The sequence below is a fragment of the Bos mutus genome, chromosome 3 (genome assembly GCF_027580195.1).
Source record: "Bos mutus isolate GX-2022 chromosome 3, NWIPB_WYAK_1.1, whole genome shotgun sequence".
Lineage (NCBI taxonomy): Eukaryota > Metazoa > Chordata > Mammalia > Artiodactyla > Bovidae > Bos > Bos mutus.
In genome coordinates, this window is record NC_091619.1 from 15,023,659 (window position 1) to 15,044,063 (window position 20,405).

At 41.2% G+C, this 20,405-nt stretch overlaps 2 protein-coding genes across 2 annotated transcripts; one reads left to right on the forward strand and one right to left on the reverse strand.

The window, feature by feature from the left end:
* Positions 1-1,055: 1,055 nt before the first annotated feature.
* Positions 1,056-1,379, reverse strand: LOC138985781 (late cornified envelope protein 1F-like). Its single transcript, XM_070363360.1, has one exon. It carries the CDS (start codon positions 1,377-1,379, stop codon positions 1,056-1,058), a length of 324 nt encoding a protein of 107 aa, XP_070219461.1.
* Positions 1,380-19,425: 18,046 nt separating this feature from the next.
* LOC138985785 (late cornified envelope protein 1D-like) lies at positions 19,426-19,737 on the forward strand. Its single transcript, XM_070363367.1, has one exon. It carries the CDS (start codon positions 19,426-19,428, stop codon positions 19,735-19,737), a length of 312 nt encoding a protein of 103 aa, XP_070219468.1.
* Positions 19,738-20,405: the final 668 nt, after the last annotated feature.

Consider the following 20,405-nt stretch of genomic DNA (forward strand, 5'->3'; position numbering starts at 1 on the left):
TGGGTCACACTTTATGTTTCACCTTTTGAGGTCTACTGGGACTTCAGTCCACTTATCTAGGAGTAAAAGGAGATAATGGGGTGGTACAGGTGAGAACCAGTAGTCTCTCACAAGGCTACTTCTTATGGTGAGGTCATTACCATTTCCTGGGACAATACAGATTTAATTTACTCAGGTGGGGTAGAAAAGTCTGCTTCTACTACAAATAACAACAACAACAATGATAATAATAGATCTGAACCTAGAAATTCAATGTTTTGCCTTTTCAGAATCTTTCCAAATATTTGGATTCCAATTTTCAGAATCCTGGGAATGAGTCAGTTACACATCATGCGAGGCAAGATATCAGGCTCTCACATGCTTCAGACATAGCATCACTTCTGTGGGATCCCTTACATAATTGCATAATCACATCTAGTTAAGAAGACCCCAGACAAACCCCAACTGAAGTTTTGTCCACTAAACCAAGAGCTCCTTAAATATGCCCAGGACATGAAGGACAAAAAATCTAAGGGCTGTCACAGGTAGGAGGAGATTAAAGACTCATGGCAACTAAATGCAGTGTTGGATCCTGGATTAGACTCTGAATCAATAAATTTTTGTTTTGCTACAAAGGGCATTAGTGGCACTAGTGGCAAATTTGAACCAGGTCTGTACATACTGAGGCATTAGGGGAACCAGAAATTGAGTACAGAGTATGAGAAAGATGATGTAGAGATAAAAATATCATTTCAGACAAGAAGGAATATAGATTTCTAGCTTTATTCTTTCACATCAGGCTAGTTTATGCAAAAAGAGAAGCTGCAGAGGGACACGGGGTCTGTGCTTTGGGGTTCTCAGAGATTCCACACATATGAAAAGGAGGTGAATAAATAGATTTGGGAGGGAGTTTGGGGCTCCTGGACCCAAGGAATAGGTACTCCCTGGACCAGAGCTCAAAGGCCTCACCCAGACCCCCAGCGACAGGGGCAGGCCCAGCAGGAGGGGCAGGAGGAGGAGGAAGTGTTTGTCCATGTATTGTCCCCAGGTCGGCTCTTCTTGGCTCAGTGTCCACTTCAGCAGCAGCCGCCTCCATAGGACTGACCACTCCCGCCTCCACAGCACCCGGAGCCCCCCGAGGGCTGGCTGCAGCAGTCAGACCTGTGGGGTCTGCAGCGGTGGGACCTGCGGCGCCTGTGGTGGCTCAGACAGCAGCCCCCACACCCAGAGCTGCAGCAGCCCCCAGAGCTGGAGCCACAGCAGCCCCCGGAGCTGACATCACAGCAGGAGGAGACTGGGGGGCACTTCGGGGGACACTTTGGGGGGCATTTAGGGGTGGGGCACTTGGGGGCACACTTGGGAGGGGGCTGGCACTGCTGCTGGTTCTGCTGGCAGGACATCTTGGTGGGCAGGCTCAGGATCTGAGGGAGAGACAGACAGCAGGTCAGACCAGCACACAGAGACCTCCCTGCCCCTTCCTGACCTTTCACTGTCTTTCTATCCCCTTTAGTTTGACAAACTATTTAATGCAGTCCTAGATAAATAGTTGCTCAAGTGCTCTCACAACTTCTTTTTTTTAATGTCAAATGTTCTCCTGCTTTATAATTAGAAAAACTGAGACCAAATAGTAAGAATGTTCTCAAACCCAAACATCCAGTAGGTAGGAGATCTACTATAATTATACTGTAAGAACCATGAAAAAAATCCAAGAAGCAGTTTAGAAATAAAATCATATCTTTAGGGAAAATAGTCATTCCCTCTTGGAAAATTTCCTAGATATTCTTGTCCTATAGGGACATAGATGTTCACAATCTCAAAGGATGTTGGAGATTGCCCCGGAGAAGTAGCTTTTTAATTAATATAATTGGGACTTTCACGCAGGACCTTGAGCTAGTCCAGTGCTCTGCATTCTCCACAGACACTCACCACAAACTAATACCTCAGCACCAAGCTTTGGGGTTTGCCTCTTCACTTCTGCAGACCCCCTAATCTGACAGTTTAAAAAAGGTCAGTCAGTTCTGATTTCCTCTCTCCTGGCTGAGCACTACTGTCACCATCTCTGCTTTTCCAGGAGGACAGTTATGTTTTCAGAGATAAGAGTCCCTTTTTGAACACAGCTGTAGGTTAGCATGATGATCAATGTTGCAAATCCTTCAGATCACTGACCAAAAAACACATCAATTGGGTTTCTCTAGAGCACTCAGTCACAACTCCACAACTCCTCCTACCCAGGTTCCCAGCCTCTTCATTGTCCCTTCCCTCAGCCTTCCCGACACCTGTTATTTTGCTAAAAAAGACCAGTCTCATCCTCTTCTCACCCTCCCCATCTCAACATACACACACATAGGCATGTGGACACAATTGCAAAGCCTCCACATGTCCTCCCTTCTGGTCAGAGCATCTTCTGTAGAAAGCCCTGCTCCCATTCCCAGTGGACACTCACCAGTGTATACGCAGCACAGCGTTGTCAGCAGCCCAGGAGAGGAGTGGATGGAGGTGCTCTGGCCCCAGTGCCCTTTTATCCCAGTCTTGTGCTCTGCCCTCAGATGTGAGACAGTACCTGGGCATGAGAAGACTTCCTTCCACCCACGTGGTTCCTGTGACAGGTGATGACTGGCAGTTTCCTTCATGTGGCTCAGGACATCTATGACCACCAAGGAATATGGCTGCTCAGAAATGAAGGCAGGGAGGGAAAATCTTCTTGTCCTTCCCCACTTGTTCTTTCTGAAGGGTGCCTTTCTTGAGGACTCCTGCCTTTCCTTCTTGGAACCATCCTGCCTCCATCCATAACCCTTGCTGTGCCCAATACTACCTTTTCCTTCCCAAATGTTATTAATGACTACATACAACCTGGTTTAAAGCAAGTTTTTAAGATATTCCTTCATGTTTTATTCCATCTTCATAACCCTGACACTATATATATATATATATATATATGTATATATGAAATAGTTGTGTGGTTTCAACTTTATAATAATGGCATCATACTTGAGTGACTCATCTGCAACTTTCTTTCTTCTTTAAACATGACTTTGTGAGTTATTCAAGCTGATTTGTGTAGCTATAGTTTCTTTCTACAATGTATAGTATCCATCTATGAGTACAGTGTGAGAGCTTGATTTTATCCCTCCTCTGTTTTTAGATGAGCACTTAGATTGTTTGCTCTCTTTGCTGTATAAATACTGCAGCTATGGAGTTTGCTTTCATATATGTCAGGGAGATTCTCTAAGTTAAGCCCCTACAAGTGGAGCTGTTGTGTTTTAGATCATGTGCATCACTCTAATCTCCTCTTATCAATTTCTAGTTCTACTTATGATATATTAATATAAGAATCACCCTTTCTACATGTTGTTACTGGACTTAAAATAATTGCCATTTGATGCATATGAATTGGTATACTATTGCAGTTTTAATGTGTCTTTCTTGTTTAGTAATGATCATGAGCATCTTTTTATGTTGGTTATTTGGATTTTCTCTTCTATGAATTTTGTTTTTATTTTAAAACTATTTTTCTATTTTTAATTTCTTTTTGTTAAGATCTGTAAGTGTTCTTCACATATTCTGGTTACTAATGCACTATTATTAAATGAGTTGTATCTTTCCTGAATAGATTATTTTCCTATTTGCCTTTTAATAAGTCATTTAATTAGAAAGTGTTTTATTTTTAATATAACTTCATTTTTCCAACATTGTATTATTTGCACTTTTCATGATTTTAAGACTTCTCAACCATGTATAAATTCAGAAATCTGTTCTTTTCAGTTTTCTTTAGAAAGTTGTAAAAAAAAAAAAAAAAGAAAGTTGTAAAATTTTGCTTTCCTTCAGAAGTTAAGGGAGTTTGGGGCAGAATGGATACATATATATGCATGGCCTAATGGCTTTGCTGTGTGCCTGAAAAGATCACATTGTTAATTGGCTATACACCAATATAAAGAAGTTTTTAAAAAGTTAAGGCCTTTATTCAACCTAGAAAGAATTTTTGTACAATTTCATATTTAACATTTTTTCCAAGTGGATAACAGTTGTCTCCTTATCATAATCAAATATTTCACTTTCACCACTAATCTAAAATACCTACTCAGTCATAACTGAATTTCCACATATGTGTACTTCTGTAGTTGGACTGATGATTATTTTCATTGTTAATCTGTCCCTGAGAGAATATCCTGCTGCCTTCATTACTGTAGGTGTAAAATCAGTTGTACTATCTAATCATACAGGTTCCATGATTTTGTTCTGCTCCCTAAGATTGTTTTGACAATTACTAGATCTCTGCTCTTTTTTATAAGTTTTAGAGTCCACTTGTCATGTCCCACAAGTGAAAATGAAGAAAGACAAAAACATCTTCAGAATTGTGATGAAAATTTCACAAGATATTTTCATTAATTTGTGGAGTGACAAATTTTATGATAATTTTTCTTTTTATTCATAGAAAGAAATTTCTATGAATATCATAGAAATGTTATGATAATTTTCTTTTTATTCATAACAGTATAACTTATTTTATTCATCCATATAGTATAACTCTACTTATTTTGGTATTTTATAATGTATTTCAATAAAGTCTTCTCTTTTACCAAAAAATTTTACACAAGGATCATATTTTAGACTTCATATATTTTTTATACTGTAGCAAATTCTAAAATTATATCTTTGAATTACTTTTTCCTGGTCAGTAAAAACATAATTTATTATATATTCTGATATATCTTGCAAGTTTTCTAACTTTTGTTAGTATTTTAATTTCCTGTAGCAATTATTCTTACACATACAATTTTTATAAAATCTTTTTTCCTTGGGTTACATTCTTAGAAGTTCAATGCCTGTTTTAAAGAGTATGTTCATCTTAAAGCTAATTTGTATACAAAGAGTAATTATGTGTTGAATAATGAATCACCAAACTTCCATTCAGATGGCTAGGCCAATTTATATATCTAACAACTTAAGATCCACTTCTGATCACCTTCAGCAACACTGAGTTTTGTTACCCCTTTTATATTTGTTCCAGTTCCATATAAAGGAATAAATCTGATAGGCCTCATTCCTGAGAAGTCATTCTTATTTATTTGTAATTTGTGTTTACTTGTACGTACAAACATGAAACAATAAATTTCAAAATGTATTACTCATGTGAATTTCTTCCTAAGCTATTTGTTCTTGCATTTTGTCCATTAGTTTGTAGGTAGGTTTATTTATTTTCTATAAAATTATAATAAATAACTGTTTATTTTGAATTTTGACCTATTACTGATTTGTACATTTTGTTTTTAAAATGATGCATTGCCCCATATAGGTTTTTAATGTGGTGATATTTCCTTAATTAATTACTTTATTTTAATTGGAGGAGAATTGCTTTACAATATTGTGGCAGTTTTTGCCATACATTGACATGAATCAGCCATGGGTGCACATGTGTCCCCAGACCTGACCCCCTCCCGCCTCCCCCCCCCCCCCGACTCTCTAGGTTGTCCCAGAGCACCAGCTTTCAGTGCCCTGCTTTACGCATCAAGCTTCCCCTGGTCAGCTATTTTACATATGGTAATACTCATGTTTCAATGCTATTCTCTCAAATCACCCCACCCTCGCCTTCTTCCACAGATCCCAAAAGTCTGTTCTTTACATCTGTGTCTCTTTTGCTGCCTTGCATACAGGATCGTTGTTGCCTGTATATATTAATATAGATTAATATATTATATTATATATTAATTATATAATTATATTATATACAATATATATTATATATAATATATAATATAATAATATAATATATTGTATATAATATATATTATATATTAATATATATTATTAATAATATAATATATATCAATGCATATATATTAATTCCATATATATGCATTAATATACAGTATTTGTGTTTCTCTTTCTGACTTACTTCACTCTGTAGAATAAGCTCCCGTTTCATCCACCTCATTAGAACTGACTCATATGTGTTCCTTTCTATAGCAGAATAATATTCCATTGTTGCTGGGAGCCAGCACGGGAATCCCCACCCATGTCAAGGTCATGTGGAAGAATTCTGGTGGGCAAGGCGAGCCAGAACTCAAGGGGTGCCCCTCTGGGTCTGCCTGAGTGTCTACCCCAAAACCAGAGTCTATCTGTTTTACTGCTTCATGACTTTCACCAACTCCTCTGACAGTCACGGGGGAGCTATCCCCGACCACCTTTTCTCTGAAGAAAATCAACTTAGAGCTCTAGCTAATTAGCCTCTTGGGCATAATAGGAGTGTTTCAATCCAAACCCCTCAGATGGCTCTCTAACTTGCCTGACAGGTTTACCCGGACTCCTATAGCTACGCATATGATTGTTTACAGTCTCCCAACCGCGAGAGGCACGGGAAGCCTAAGATATTCAAATAGTATAGAGCCTCTTGGAGAGTTAGAAATTGTTAAAATAAAACTAGTAGAAGATGTCATTGTTGAGCCAATGCTTGCTGCCAAGTTTCCACATGCCCTGTATTGTATCCTTGGAAGTGTATTAATTAATATAGTTGGTACATAGAAAAAATAAGTAGTGGCCTTGGTGTTAACAACTTTAGACCCTTAAGGCAATAAATTCTTTCCTTTGTTGTAAACCCACTGCACCTTTGCCCTATAGGAATGCAACTTTATCTAACACCTTCGGAGGATGGTGCCAAACTTTAAAATAATTACTCTTACAGAAAATAAGTCTTATGGTTGACAAACCTTTATCAGAGTCATAAAATGTTAACAGGCCCTCTGGCCAGAAGATGATGTAAATCACCTAAACCATTTGTATACGATAAATTTGCAGAAAAGAAAGCCTGGTCTCAATAAGGATCAAAGACTGCTGACTTTGCATGATTTCACATCCCCTATTATCCTCTATGTGCAACTTAGGGTATATAAGCTCCCTTTGAAAATAAAGCTACGGGCCTTGCTCACCGAAGCTTGGTCTCCCCGTGTCGTTCTTTCTTGTTTCCTTTTCCTCCTTTTCTCTTCTGTTCTTCCTTCATGCCAAAATAATTGGAGCATGGGGGTCCTCTGTGACTACGTATTTGCCTGGGCTTCTAAGACCCACTTGAGAAGGCGCCCAAGGTGGGCACCTTCCGCTATTCGAGAGGGCGCCTGCGGCCTCCATGGTCAGAGCAAGTTTGGTGTCACAAACTTTATTGATTTCCCGCATAAACCGGTTATTATTGAGCCTCTAATAAAATCTCTCAGCCTTTGCTATCCTTTAATCGCCAACGCCGTCCTCCTGAGGGAATCCCTGGATCCAATCGGGGCTGGACCCCGGTACATTGTGTCAATATGTACCACTACTTCCTTATCCATTCATCTGCCAATGGACATCTAGGTTGCTTCCATGTCCTAGCTATTGTAAACAGTGCTGCAATCAACATTGGGATACATGTGTCTCTGTCAATTAATGTGGTGATATTTTTTGCCATGCTTAAAATATTTTACTCATAAAAAATCACTAGGTACATATTCTAGTAATTTTGGAGTATTGATTTATTGTTGTTGCTATAAGTAGATGTTTGGAGTAAAAGGAAATGAATAAAAATCACGCATATGTATAGTGTGGGCTCTGGAAAACAGAGCAAAATTCACCGTCTGCATTAATTCTTACTGCTGCTGCTGCTGCTGCTGCTAAGTTGCTTCAGTTGCGTCCGACTCTGTGCCACCCCATAGAGGGCAGCCCACCAGGCTCCCCCATCCCTGGGATTCTCCAGGCAAGAACACTGAGGTCAGCATTCTTCTCTCCTATCTCCTGAGATTATGAAGGCTTGACCACCAAAGAAACATGATCTCTCAGAAAATCAGTCCTTTACTAGTGCACATCATTTATGTTAAAATGGTACCCAAGCCATTGAGATCTAAACCCAGTTGTAAAGATGTTACATCATGTTGCTAAACCCAAGTCAAGTTAACTGGTATTTTAGGGCCCTGCCCTTTGTGATGGCAGAGGCATGAACAGAATAATTTCCACATCCCATCATCTTTAGAATGAATAGACTGGATTCCTGAATCAAAGCTACCTGCAAGAACAAAGTAATCAAAATTACTAATTAAACATACTAATTAAATATACTCTTTGAAACAGCATGAGCCATACCCAGGTATTCAAGGAAAAGATTTATGCAAGATGATAGGGTTTGTACACTGTAATGTGAACATCTCAGAGTAAGAATTCTGTTGATGATGGGTTAAGTCATCATCAAAGTAAAAGTAACACTAATATAAATGAATAAATTTTAAAACTCATTACCCATCGAATGCACAGTCCTATATTAGGAGCTGACGAGGGAGATAGAAATATAAGACCCAACCTGAGGATTCAAGGAGAGTTTGTTTTAAATATATTTCAGAGAAAAGACACAAAAAGAATATCACAGCAAGTTATATTTGAACAAAACAGTTTCAGTTGAACATAAAACATGGAATAAAGCATAGGAGTTTGACAAGCAGAAACAAATTGCAGTAGAAAAAAGTGAGCCATTTCAGCTTAAGAAGAACATTTCTAAATGGAAGTAGCAAAGCCTATACTGGAGATGTAGCCAAGGTCTACAAAGCCCTCAACAATCCATCAGTAGAGACTGGCTCGTTGTAGACCCCAAGGTGAAACCTCCTTAGTGGTCCAGGAAACTTACTTCTGAAGGTGAGGGATGGAACCCAATGAAGAATAGAATTCAGTGGGAGAATTGAAACCCAATGAGGGATGGGGCAAAGGAGAGATAAGGCATTTAAGAGGCAGGACAGTTTAGAGAAGGCTGAGCACCAGGCAATTCCAGATGCAGAGAGAAGCATGTTGAGATATATACATGTGTGTGTGGGTGTAGGTGTGTATATATCCACATGCATACATATCTTCACATATTTAGTCTCTCTCATAATCTCTGTAATATTTCTAAGTAGCAATGTATTCAAGTACGTACAGAGCATATATCTCAACACTGCACAAAGTGACCTAGACATTATCAAATCAATAACTATTCTGGTTCTAGGAAATTCCAGAGTTCTTCCCCAAGTCTGAGGAAAGTAGACTTTCTTTATATAATTATCTTTAACTCCAGTTCTTCTTCATCTGATAAATTAGTCTAGTTGTTTAATAATCTTGTAATATCATAGATAGGGCTCTTGTTATCTATCTTACTATCAACCCAAATGCAAGCTCTGGCCCTTTCCCTTATTCTCCTACAAATGTGAAAATACCAATATTCCTATGAAGAAAAGCCTGTGTTTATATAGATAACTGAATTGAAGTCCTAAAAGAGTAGAAGTTGAAAGACACTCATAAAACAGAAAAATACAAAAAAAAAAATTCTGTGAAGTATTAGATATTCCTGTCTTAGTTTTCCTTGGTGGCTCAGTTGGTAAAGAATCCGCCCGCAATGAAGGAGATCTGGGTTTGATCCCTGGGTTGGGAAGATCCCCTGGAGAAGGAAACAGCTACCCACTCCAGTATTTTGGCCTGGAGAATTCCATGGACCATATAGTTCGTGATGTCGTAAAGAGTCAGACATGACTGAGTGATTTTCACTCATTCAAATATTCTCTGGCCTCCACTTCACTACGAATGTCTGTTTCTTGACTGATTTACATCAGGCCATGCCCAACATTACACAGTTTCACCATCTCTTCACTACTTTTCCTCCTTCTTGGCTGTAGACTTCATTCAAGCCTCCCATACAACCATGGGAAATCTGAATTCTCATTCTAATTAGCAAATTAAGTCATTTCTCTCTTCCTCCTCCAGAAAACTTCATTCCTGGCTCATATTTTCTTGTTAAAACCTAGCAAAAACCTCAACATAACGAAAGGGTCTTTTATTTTCTAACCATATCAACTCTCTTTAGAAAGCAGCTGTAATTTATAAAATATGAATATGTTGGCATTTGCAACAATATATACAGAGAAGCCTGGCAGGCTACAGTCCATAGGGTTGCACAGAGTCGAACATGACTGAAGTGACTTAGCACGCACACAGCACACACTTAAACTCTCTACCAGAAATGTAATGTTGCTTTATTTCACTGACTCTCACAAATTTCTGGACAGTTATTTTGATATTATCTCCTTTGTAGACTGACAAAACTGAGAGCAAGAAGGATGTGATATTTTTCAGAGTCATGCAGCCAATAGGTGGCAGAATGATTCTCTCAGTCTGTATGACTCTTTAAATGAGGTTCTTAGTTGTGATACATATACATATGCAAACAAACCCAAACTCATGCCCCTGAGGGTACTCTCTCTCTCTCACACAAAATAGAGTTGGAAGATTCTGTGAAACTTGGTTTAAACCAGATTGCTCAGAACCCTTGAATTAAGATTTGGGAGATAAGAAAAAAAAGTTGGGAATTCAAGGTCTAAAATTAATCAAGGTGGGTATCTTCCAGGGAGAGAGAGTGGGGAGAAATTATAGGTAGGGATTTTCTTCCCTGTCACCTTTTCTAAGCAGTCCTATTCCTGGTTGGGAGCAGCTGCCCAGAGCTCCATGGAGGGAGCCAGAGAGGAGCTGCCAGTCATCACCTGTCACTGGTCACAGGAGCCACATAGGTGGCAGGAGGCGGTCTTCTCATGCCTAGGTCACGTCTCACACCTGAGGGCAGAGCCCAAGACCAAGATAAAAGGCCCTTGGGCGCAGAGCACCTCCATCCACTCCTCCCCTGAGGTGCTGACAACCCTGTGCTGTATGTACCCTAGTGAGTGTCCCCTGGGTGTGGGAGCAGGACCTTCCACAGAGGATGCTCAGAGCAGAAGGGAGGGTGGGGGGCAGGGCCTTGGGGATGGCAAGAATGAGGGGAGCTAGAGAGAAAATCTAGAAATCTGATGAAGGATGAGCTGTGAAGCAGGAGGAGGCATTTGTGTGTCTACGCTCTGTGCTCTAAGTTAGTTCTATATCTTTTTGAGTTTCTCAGACTTAGATGAGACAGAACTTTCAGAATGAAAATCTTACCCTGGAGAAATCAGCTGTGTTTCTTCTACAAAGCCTCTACTAGGGTCATAGTGATTTTCAAACAGTGGAGACCAGAGGCAACATATTTGGGGTTTGAAAAACACAGATAGCCATGGGCCTCACCCTCATAAAGTGTCATTTAGTTGGTCAGGAGTGGTGCCTGGTCATCTGTATCAGAAACTCATAAGGTAAATGTGTAACACGTTGAAATTCACCTGCTCAAGTGTGAAAAAATGGTTATGTGTTATAAAGAGTGTATAACCAAGACTAGATTCACTAGACCAGAAAACCTAGGTTCACATTCAGCTTGCCTTGATTGATTTGGGACTCTCTTCTCTATTTCTAAAATGATTTGGTAACTCTATTTTATATACACATAGAAATAGATGTATACCTGTACACATAGGTATAGATATATACAAGCATGAACATAGATAAATACAGATACAGATAGATAATATATAAACAGAATTGCAAAGGGTCAACATATGGGCTGGTTAACCAAATACATATGTATAATTATGAAATTATATATGATACATACGATAATGAGAGGGTAACAGGCAGGAAGGCCAGGGGTCTCCAAACAGAGGAAATAGCCTGCAAGTGTCAGACATTTTTGTCTCTCTTAAGCAGCAGGAGGAAACAAACTAGCGATATTTTTTCCTTCTCTATACAAATTTGAAAGATCTCTCTTAAAATACTGTGTTGCCATAATGACACCTGGTTTCACCTGAAGTTAACTATTCTCAAACCCAGAGATAACCAATGCCTTTTTCTTAAGGAAAAGTTTGTCTTAAGCTATGCTAATGTACTATGCATTTATCCCCAAACTCTGTCTTCAAGTCGGTTCCGCCTCTTGGCTCAGAACCTACTTGACAAACCAGTATATTATACTCAGATATTGGTCCTCTAATCTATGTAAATGAAACTATTTGTATGGTGATATGCCCTTCTTCAAGATTCAAGTTAATCATTTTATGGCCCAGGATGAACCACTTGGTGCCAAGATTATCCCAAAATGCATCTTATGGGTGAGGGACCTGGTGCCATTCTGAGTTTTAAGACATTCCTTTCTTTCACTTATAGTCACTTTCACTTATAGTCACTGCTAGTGACTATATAACATCCAGCTGAAGACTAGCAGGGGGGTACTCTTTCTGCCCCCTTCTGATGCCTATGTCAGAAGCTTTCTCTATCTCCTTTATACTTTAATAAAACTTTATTACACAAAAGCTCTGAGTGATCAAGCCTTGTCTCTGGCCCCAGATTGAATTCTTCTCCTCCGGGGGCCAAGCCCCCCGGTGTCTTTGTGTAATTCAACAACAACCTTTCAATAACAATATGTGTCTCTGGAAAGCTATCTGGGAAATGCCTCCAGAAGGGAATTCTTAGTTCTTCCTTAGCAGAGAACACTGCTGCTCCAAACTGGTTTCTCAGTCAGTCAGATCAGTCGCTCAGTCGTGTCTGACTCTTTGCGACCCCATGGACTGCTGCATGCCAGTCTTCCCTGTCCATCACCAACTCTCGGACTTTGCTCAAACTCAGGTCCATCGAGTTGGTGATGCCAACTGGCTCCTAAAGTGGACATTTTCAGAATTCTGAGTGGTGTAGAGTGAACACGAGTCAGATTTTGTGAATGCTAATTCTGCCTTCTCTAGTGAAAATATCCTGACTTTGGGCGTGTCAATTTGGTTATCCTCTATGTCTTGCTTTGTTGAGAGAAGACAACCTATGTCTGTTTTACAAAAAGCTCTCAAATTTCAAATGAGATAGTGGGAAAGCATTTGAAAAACTATATTCTAGATATAATTTCTCCATGACTGACTTTGCCAGGCTTTTAGAATATCAGAGAAATACAAGATGGCAAAAGTCCATAAAGGAGGTCTCTGTGTGCTGGTCTGACCTGTTCTCTGACTCTCTCTCAGCTCCTGAACACGCCCACCAGGATGTCCTGTCAGCAGAGCCAACAGCAATGCCAGCCCCCTCCCAAGTGCCCCACCCTGAAATGTCCCCCAAAGTGTCCCCTGAAGTGCCCCTCAGTCTCCTCCTGCTGCAGTGTCAGCTCTGGGGGCTGCTGTGGCCCCAGCTCCGGGGGGCTGCTGCAGCTCTGGGTGTGGGGGCTGCTGCCTGAGCCACCACAGGCACCACAGGTCCCACTGCCGCAGACCCCAGAGCTCTGACTGTTGCAGCCAGCCCTTGGGGGGCTCCAGGTGCTGCAGAGGGGGGAGCAGTCAGTCCTCTGGAGGCAGCTGCCACTGAAGTGGACGCTGAGCCAAGAAGAGCTGACCTGGGGACAGCAACACTTCCTCCTCCTCTTGCTCTTCCAGCTGGGCCTCCCCTTCTTGCTGGGGGTCTGGGCAGGGCCTTTGAGCTCTGGTCCTGAGGATCCCTGTGCCCTGGGATCCAGGAACCGAAACCTGTTCTCCAAACCAATTTATTGACCTCCTTTCCAATAAATGTGACAGTCCTGGGAATCCAAAAGCACAGACCCTGTGTCCCTCTGCAGTGTCTCCTTTTGCATAAACCAGGCTGATGTGAAACAATAAAGCTAGAAATCTGTATTCCTTCTTGCACTGACTGATTTTTTATTCCTACATCATTTTCTCATACTATGTCCTCATCTCCCGGTTCCCTTAATGCGTCAGTATCTACAGGTCTTGTCCAGATTTATCTCTTGTGCTGCTAATGTCCTTTATAGCAAAACAAAATTCTATTGATTTAGTATCTAATTCAGAATGCAACACCGCATTTAGTTGCCATGTTTTTTTTGTCTCTTATCTATGACAGTTTTTCAGGTTTCTTTGTCTTTCATGACCGAGGTTGTTTAAGAGCCATTGGTTTTTGTACAATGTCCCTCAATTCAGATTTTTCTAATGTTTCTTCTTGACTAGATGTGATTTAGCATTTTTGTAAGGATCCCATAGAAAATGAAGTGAAAGTGTTAGTCACTCAGTCATGTCCAATTCTTTGTGACCCCATGGACTGTAGCTCGCCAGGCTTCTCTGTCCATGGAATTCTCCAGGCAAGAATATTGGAGTGGGTAACCATTCCCTTCTCCAGGGGATTTTCCTTACCCAGAGATCGAATCTGGATCTTCAGCATTGGAGGCAGATTTTTTTTTACCATCTGAGCCACGAGGGAATGTGGTACTATATCCTTCTTAGAATTTGATATTCAGTTTCATAGTGTATATAATTACTTGTCCTATTCCTGGTGATACAACTTTGACTGCCTGGTTTAGGTGATATCTACCAGGGTTCTTCATTGCCTGTTTATGATTTTTTTTTTAACATGGAAACATATATTATCATATGTAAAACAGATAGCCAATAAGAATTTGCTATTTAACTGCTGCTGCTGCTGCTAAGTTGCTTAGTCGTGTCCAACTCTATGCAACCCCATATACGGCAGCCCACCAGGCTCCCCCGTCCCTGGGATTCTCCAGGCAAGAACACTGGAGTGGGTTGCCATTTCCTTCTCCAATGCATGAAAGTGAAAAGTGAAAGTGAAGTCGCTCAGTCGTGTCTGACTCTTAGCGACCCCATGGACTGCAGCCTACCAGGACACAGTAGTAGGTACTAAATTGTCATTCAGAATAATTATGCCAATTTATATTGCCACCATCAAATTTGAATGTATATTACCACAAATTCTCACATCCAATATTTTATTAGCCATTACAATTATTGTTATTTTGAAACAAATAAATTAATCTGATAAACCACATCCCCAAAGATAAGATATTTGTTCCTTTTTTTGTAATGTTTCAAATATTAGTAATGTTGAACATGGTATGACTTTTAGTATAACAGATGGCATCTTGAGCATACCCAGCTATTCCTGTAATTCCATTGACCCTACCAGGACTGTACTGTCTAGTAACTGTTTTCTCTATAGTCAAGGGCTGTGTAGTTAATAGATATTGTCTAATGCTTATTAGATTCAGGTAGCCTTTCTGCTCTGTTAGTCTCAGACAATGAAAAAGACCTTTGCTGCTATATTCCTAGTACCCATGAGACTAGTAAATAAGACAAGGTCTTGACTTAGGAATGCACTCCCAGTCTTCAAGCACGCACCCTATTCCCTAGATTAACTATAAAACTGACCTCCTGGCCACTTGGTGGTTCAGAGTGCAGCAGCTCATGCTTTTGGATCATCATTGCCCAATTCTACTCATTTGAATGTTAACCACAATAAACTTCATGTTTCTATTTTAAGGAGTTGTCTGTTTTGGTTTTGGTCTCAAGATATCTTCTTAGTTCGGTGGTCACTTTTCATTCCCTTTGTCCTCAGACAAACATCTTTTCAAATTTTGTGCCTTTGTGCTTGAGAAAATGCACTCATGCATGTGTGTGTGTGTGTGAATAAGAATGGGCTGCCTCTTTCCTTTGTCTATTAGATTTTTTGTATTTTCTTTTTCCTTTTTAAGACATGTTTTTCTATTAGGAATATTAAATCCTTACCTGGCACATGTGTTGTTTTTTTGTGCGGTTGATTACTTGTCCTTTTGCCTTTGCAACATGCCATTAAATTTGTATGTTGTTTATCCACCTTTTCCTTACATATTATGAGATTTGTGCCATTCTTAAAGTATTTTCTGGCCACTTAATAACGAAGTAACAATCACCTATATATTCTATTTCCTTTATAGTATTGTCTCATCATTTAAAATTTAAAAGAAAGTTTTTCAAGAACGGAGAAAAAGCTAAAATTTGTTAATGTACTAGTTTGTAGCTTAAAAGGGAGGAGAATGAAAAGGCACAGAGAAAAAAATACAGTCTGAATTATTTCACATTAAATCTCAGCAGTGCCTCCTCCAGCTCACTGGGAAGATGAAAGAATGAAAATGTAAGAAAAAGAACCCTTGCATTAATATGTGACCTCAGAAAGCCTTTGGTAACCAAACTGTTTATTGAATGAGGCCAAAGCCATTGACAGCTAATATCCAAGGCTAAAGGATCAGTCCAAGTGATACGGTTATAATCATGTCTCTGACTCATCACCTAAGTCCAAATATCTAGATTGATATTTGGGCTCTGCCCTACCTCAAGGAAGAGGTGTGGACCAGATGACCTCTTTACCCCATCATTCTAGGAATCAGGAGCTGGGATCCTGTGTGAGCCAGTACACAGATATCCTGTCCACTCCCCCATAACTAAGCTAATTGGAACAACCTGGGCCAATGTCATAACCAGGTGAGATGAGCAGATCGCTGCAGGGTGATGTGGCCATCACAACTCACTGTGCCTATCTCAGTGTGTGGTCTCCTAGGAGCATAACCTGTCATGGAGAAGAGCTACTTGTAAACTGCAATATCAGTGCTAATGCTAGTGAAAGGATTTTTAAGAATCTCTGAACCACCCGTGTGTGTGTAACCCTGTGCAGTTGCTGAAGGGAATCAGAAATATAAGACCCAAACTGTATTGTCAGAGGATCTATTAAAATTTCATTTGTGAGAAATATCACATAAAAGATATGGAGTAAGCAGGACTTGAACTCCCTGACTCAGAAAGGAAAACATCATGGAATAAAGCACAGGACTAGGATAGGGAGATGGTGAAGGACAGGGAAGGCTGGCGTGCTGCAGTCCATGCAGTCACAAAGAGTCAGACACGACTGAGCAACTGAACAATGAGGATAGGGAGAGACATGTTTTCAGTACTGCCAGTATGTCAGTTCTTTTAGGGAAACAAATCAGAAATTGGATTAGTTGTGCTAAGTCATATTGCAGAGAGCCTTGGATGTCAAAGTGCTACCCTTGATCCTGAACATGCTCTGGAGCCCTGGATGAGACTTCCTTAAAGTGTGGGGGTAATGATTCCGAGAGTGTGGGATGGTGAAAAGAGAACACGTTTGTATCCCAGTGAAGACTGGCATCAGGGAGAAATCCTAACTCATGGAAGCAATGAAACAAAGGAGGCCGCACATCTCGAGATATCTTGTGCTGAGAACATAGACAAGGTGGATTCTGTATCCATATCTATGTCTGTATTATATATATTGTTAAACAATTTAGAATACAATTATGTCCACACATACAGCTCACCAGATATTGGTTCTCCTTGCCCCACAGACTTAGGCATAGATACTACTGAGCTACGTCTTTGTGTGTGTGATAAGTCATGTCTGACTCTTTGTGACTCCATGGAATATAGCCTGCCAGACTTTTCTGTCCATGGAATTTTCCAGGCAAGAATACTGGAGTGAGTTGTCATTTCCTCCTCCAGGGAATCTTCCTGACCCAGGGAAGGTCAGGGATCAAACTCATGTCTCTTGCATCTACTGCATTGGCAGGCGGATTCCTTACCACTGTACCACCTGGGAAGACTGAGTTATGTCTACCTCCTCTCAAACTCTAGAAAATTATTTTGGACACTTATGGAGGGAGCACTTTCTTTTCATAGCTAACTCCTAGATCTAATTTGCCTTCATCTAATTAATTTGATGATTTTTAAAAGTACTGCTGCTCTGTAGGCATGGGAAGATACATTAAAAATTAACATCAGCCAATATATTAATCTTCATAAAATGTTTGAAGATTAAAAACAAAGTCCTTGAAGGAACACTGTGGTGGAAGTCTTCCTGTTCTGTCAGGCCCTCCTGCCTCTTCCACCTTGAGGGTCATTTCCACAGTATCCTCCTCTACAAACGCCTCAGGATTGAACTCTGTTATTGGCTCTCCTTGCCACTTTCTAGTCCACAGGCTCAGCCTGTTTCCTCGTGTAAGGTCCTTGGAAGGCAAATTCTCATTCCACCATAGAAGGCAATGCAGATTTACTCTCTAGCTCCTCTGCATGGATATCATTTTATAAAAATGTACAAAAGAGCTCAGTTGAAAAAAAATGTTCATTTAAAAAGTTAGATGTACTTATCTTAGAAAATAACTTACCTTAAAAAAAAAAAAAACTAAAAAAACTACTCATTTTTAATTATCAGGGAGTAGATAGCTCATATGTGAGGGTCTATTGTGTTACAGGGCCTTTTGTAGGAAGAAAAACATCTCTCTTCCATGATTCTGTCGACCTTCAGGATACCATCTCTTTAAATTAGCAACTAATTTAAAGCTGAGGAAACTAAGAATGAGAAAAGTTGGGTGATTTTCACAAGATCACACAGCTGAGTTTCAGGACCGGGATTCTGTCCCTGGTGTGTCTCACACCCAATCCAGGCTTTTAACTGGACTGGTGCAAACACACACGGGCACACACACATGATGGGCCTGGGGGGCTGGGACACAGCAGAGACACTTGGACACTTCATGAATCTCAGTTCAAAGCAGAGCATCAAGGAATTAGGACAGGAGTGCTTAGGAGGCCTAACTCTAAGACGAAGGTGTGAGGGACAGACACATGTAAGGAGAATGAGGTGGCACTGGTGCTGGGGATGCCCTGAGCCCCGTGGAGGGAGGCAGGGAGGAGCTGCCAGTCATCACCTGTCACAGGAGCCACGTGGGGGCAGGAGGCGGTCCTCTCATGCCCAGGCCCTGGCTCACACCTGAGTGCAGAGCCCAAGGCTGGGATAAAAGGACCTCGGGGCCAGAGCACCTCCATCCACTCCTCTCCTGAGGTGCTGACAGACCCTGTGCTGCTTGTACTCTGGTGAGTGTCCACTGGGAAGGGGATAGGGCCTTGGGGGCTGTGGCCCATATTATTAGAGAGAGACAAGGCCTGGAAGGACAGAAGGAGCCAGGAACTGGCAGGAAGAGTGAGAAAACCATAGGAGTTTAGTGATGACGAAGGACACTATGAGGGAACCAAAGATGCTGTGTGGGATTCTCAGGATGAAAGGAAGCCATTGGCTGCTCTGACATTCTGGAACAGGTCTCAGAAAGGGAGTTTACCTTCGAGAGATACTGTATTTCCTGCAAAATACCATCTGGGGACAGCAATTCTCAGAGTTAGGCGAGGATCAGAGGCACTCTGGGAGATTGTTGCATACGTGGGTCAGGGTAGAGCCTGGGAATGCATTGTACAAGCTCTAGAGGGGAAAAAGCACAAGAACTTTAATGCTCTCTAGGTCAAGGATAGTGTAAGAGGTGTCTCTGAGACCATCAGAGGCCAGGCTCTGAGTCAAGGGATCTCTTATCTTTCTAACAAGGTGAACCAGCCAGGAAATTACTAAGACTCCTTCTAATGTAATGTTGTAAATGTCTAAAATATTCAATTATTTGCAACGTTAACAAAATATTTTTCGATAAAGAAAATATTTTGGTAATATTTGGATGACATAAGTGAAAAAATTATGTTTTAGTTGATATCATTTGGTCTCAACCTTCAAATTGATGAAGCAATTGATGACCTCTTTTTACTTTAAAATGATAAGCTGAAGTTCAAAGGAGATGTTGTAAGAGTAGTTGATAAGACATTAAAATTATAAAAGTGTCAGGTTATTTAAATGCATGTATTAGAAATGATTCTAAAAGTTTAGGAAGGGGCAGGGAGGTCTCTGTGTGCTGTTCTGACCTGCTGTCTGTCTCTCCCTCAGCTCCTGAACCCGCCCACCAAGATGTCCTGCCAGCAGAACCAACAGCAGTGCCAGCCCCCTCCCAAGTGCACCCCCAAGTGCCCCACCCCTAAATGCCCCCCAAAGTGCCCCCCAGTCTCCTCCTGCTGTGATGTCAGCTCTGAGGGCTGCTGCGGCTCCAGCTCCGGGGGCTGCTGCAGCTCTGGGTGTGGGGGCTGCTGCCTGAGCCACCACAGGCGCCGCAGGTCCCACCGCTGCAGACCTCACAGGTCTGACTGCTGCAGCCAGCCCTCGGGGGGCTCCGGGTGCTGTGGAGGCGGGAGTGGTCAGTCCTTTGGAGGCGGCTGCTGCTGAAGTGGACGCTGAGCCAAGAAGAGCCAACCTGGGGACAACAGATGGACAAACACTTCCTCCTCCTCCTGCCCCTCCTGCTGGGCCTGCCCCTGTCGCTGGGGGTTTGGGTGAGGCCTTTGAGCTCTGGTCCAGGGGATCCCTGTGCCTTGAGGTCCAGGAGCCCCAAACCTCCCCCCAATACACATTTATTCACCTCCTTTCCCATATGTGTGGCAGCCTTGGAAACCCCAAAACACAGACCGTGTGTCCCTCTGCAGCTTCTCTTTTTGCATAAATCAGGTTGATGTGAAACAATAAAACTAGAAATCCATATTTCTTGTCGGATTGATTTTCTATTCCTACCTCATTTTTCTCGTACTCTGTACTCAACTCCTAGTTCCCTTAATGTGTATCTATAGGCCTGTTCAGATTCGCCTCTTGTGCTACTAATGTCTTTTATAGCAAAACAAAATTTTGTTGATTCAGAATCTAATTCAGGATCCAACATTGCATTTAGTAGCATGTTTCTTCAATTCCCTCCTGTTTGTGACAGTCCTTCAGGCTTTTTGTCTTTCATGACCTGGACATTTTTGAATGAACTGTTGGTTTTGTGGACAAGCACTCAGTGGGGTTTGTCTGAGGTTTCTTCTTGACTAGATGTGATTATGCATATTTGTAATAGTTCCCAC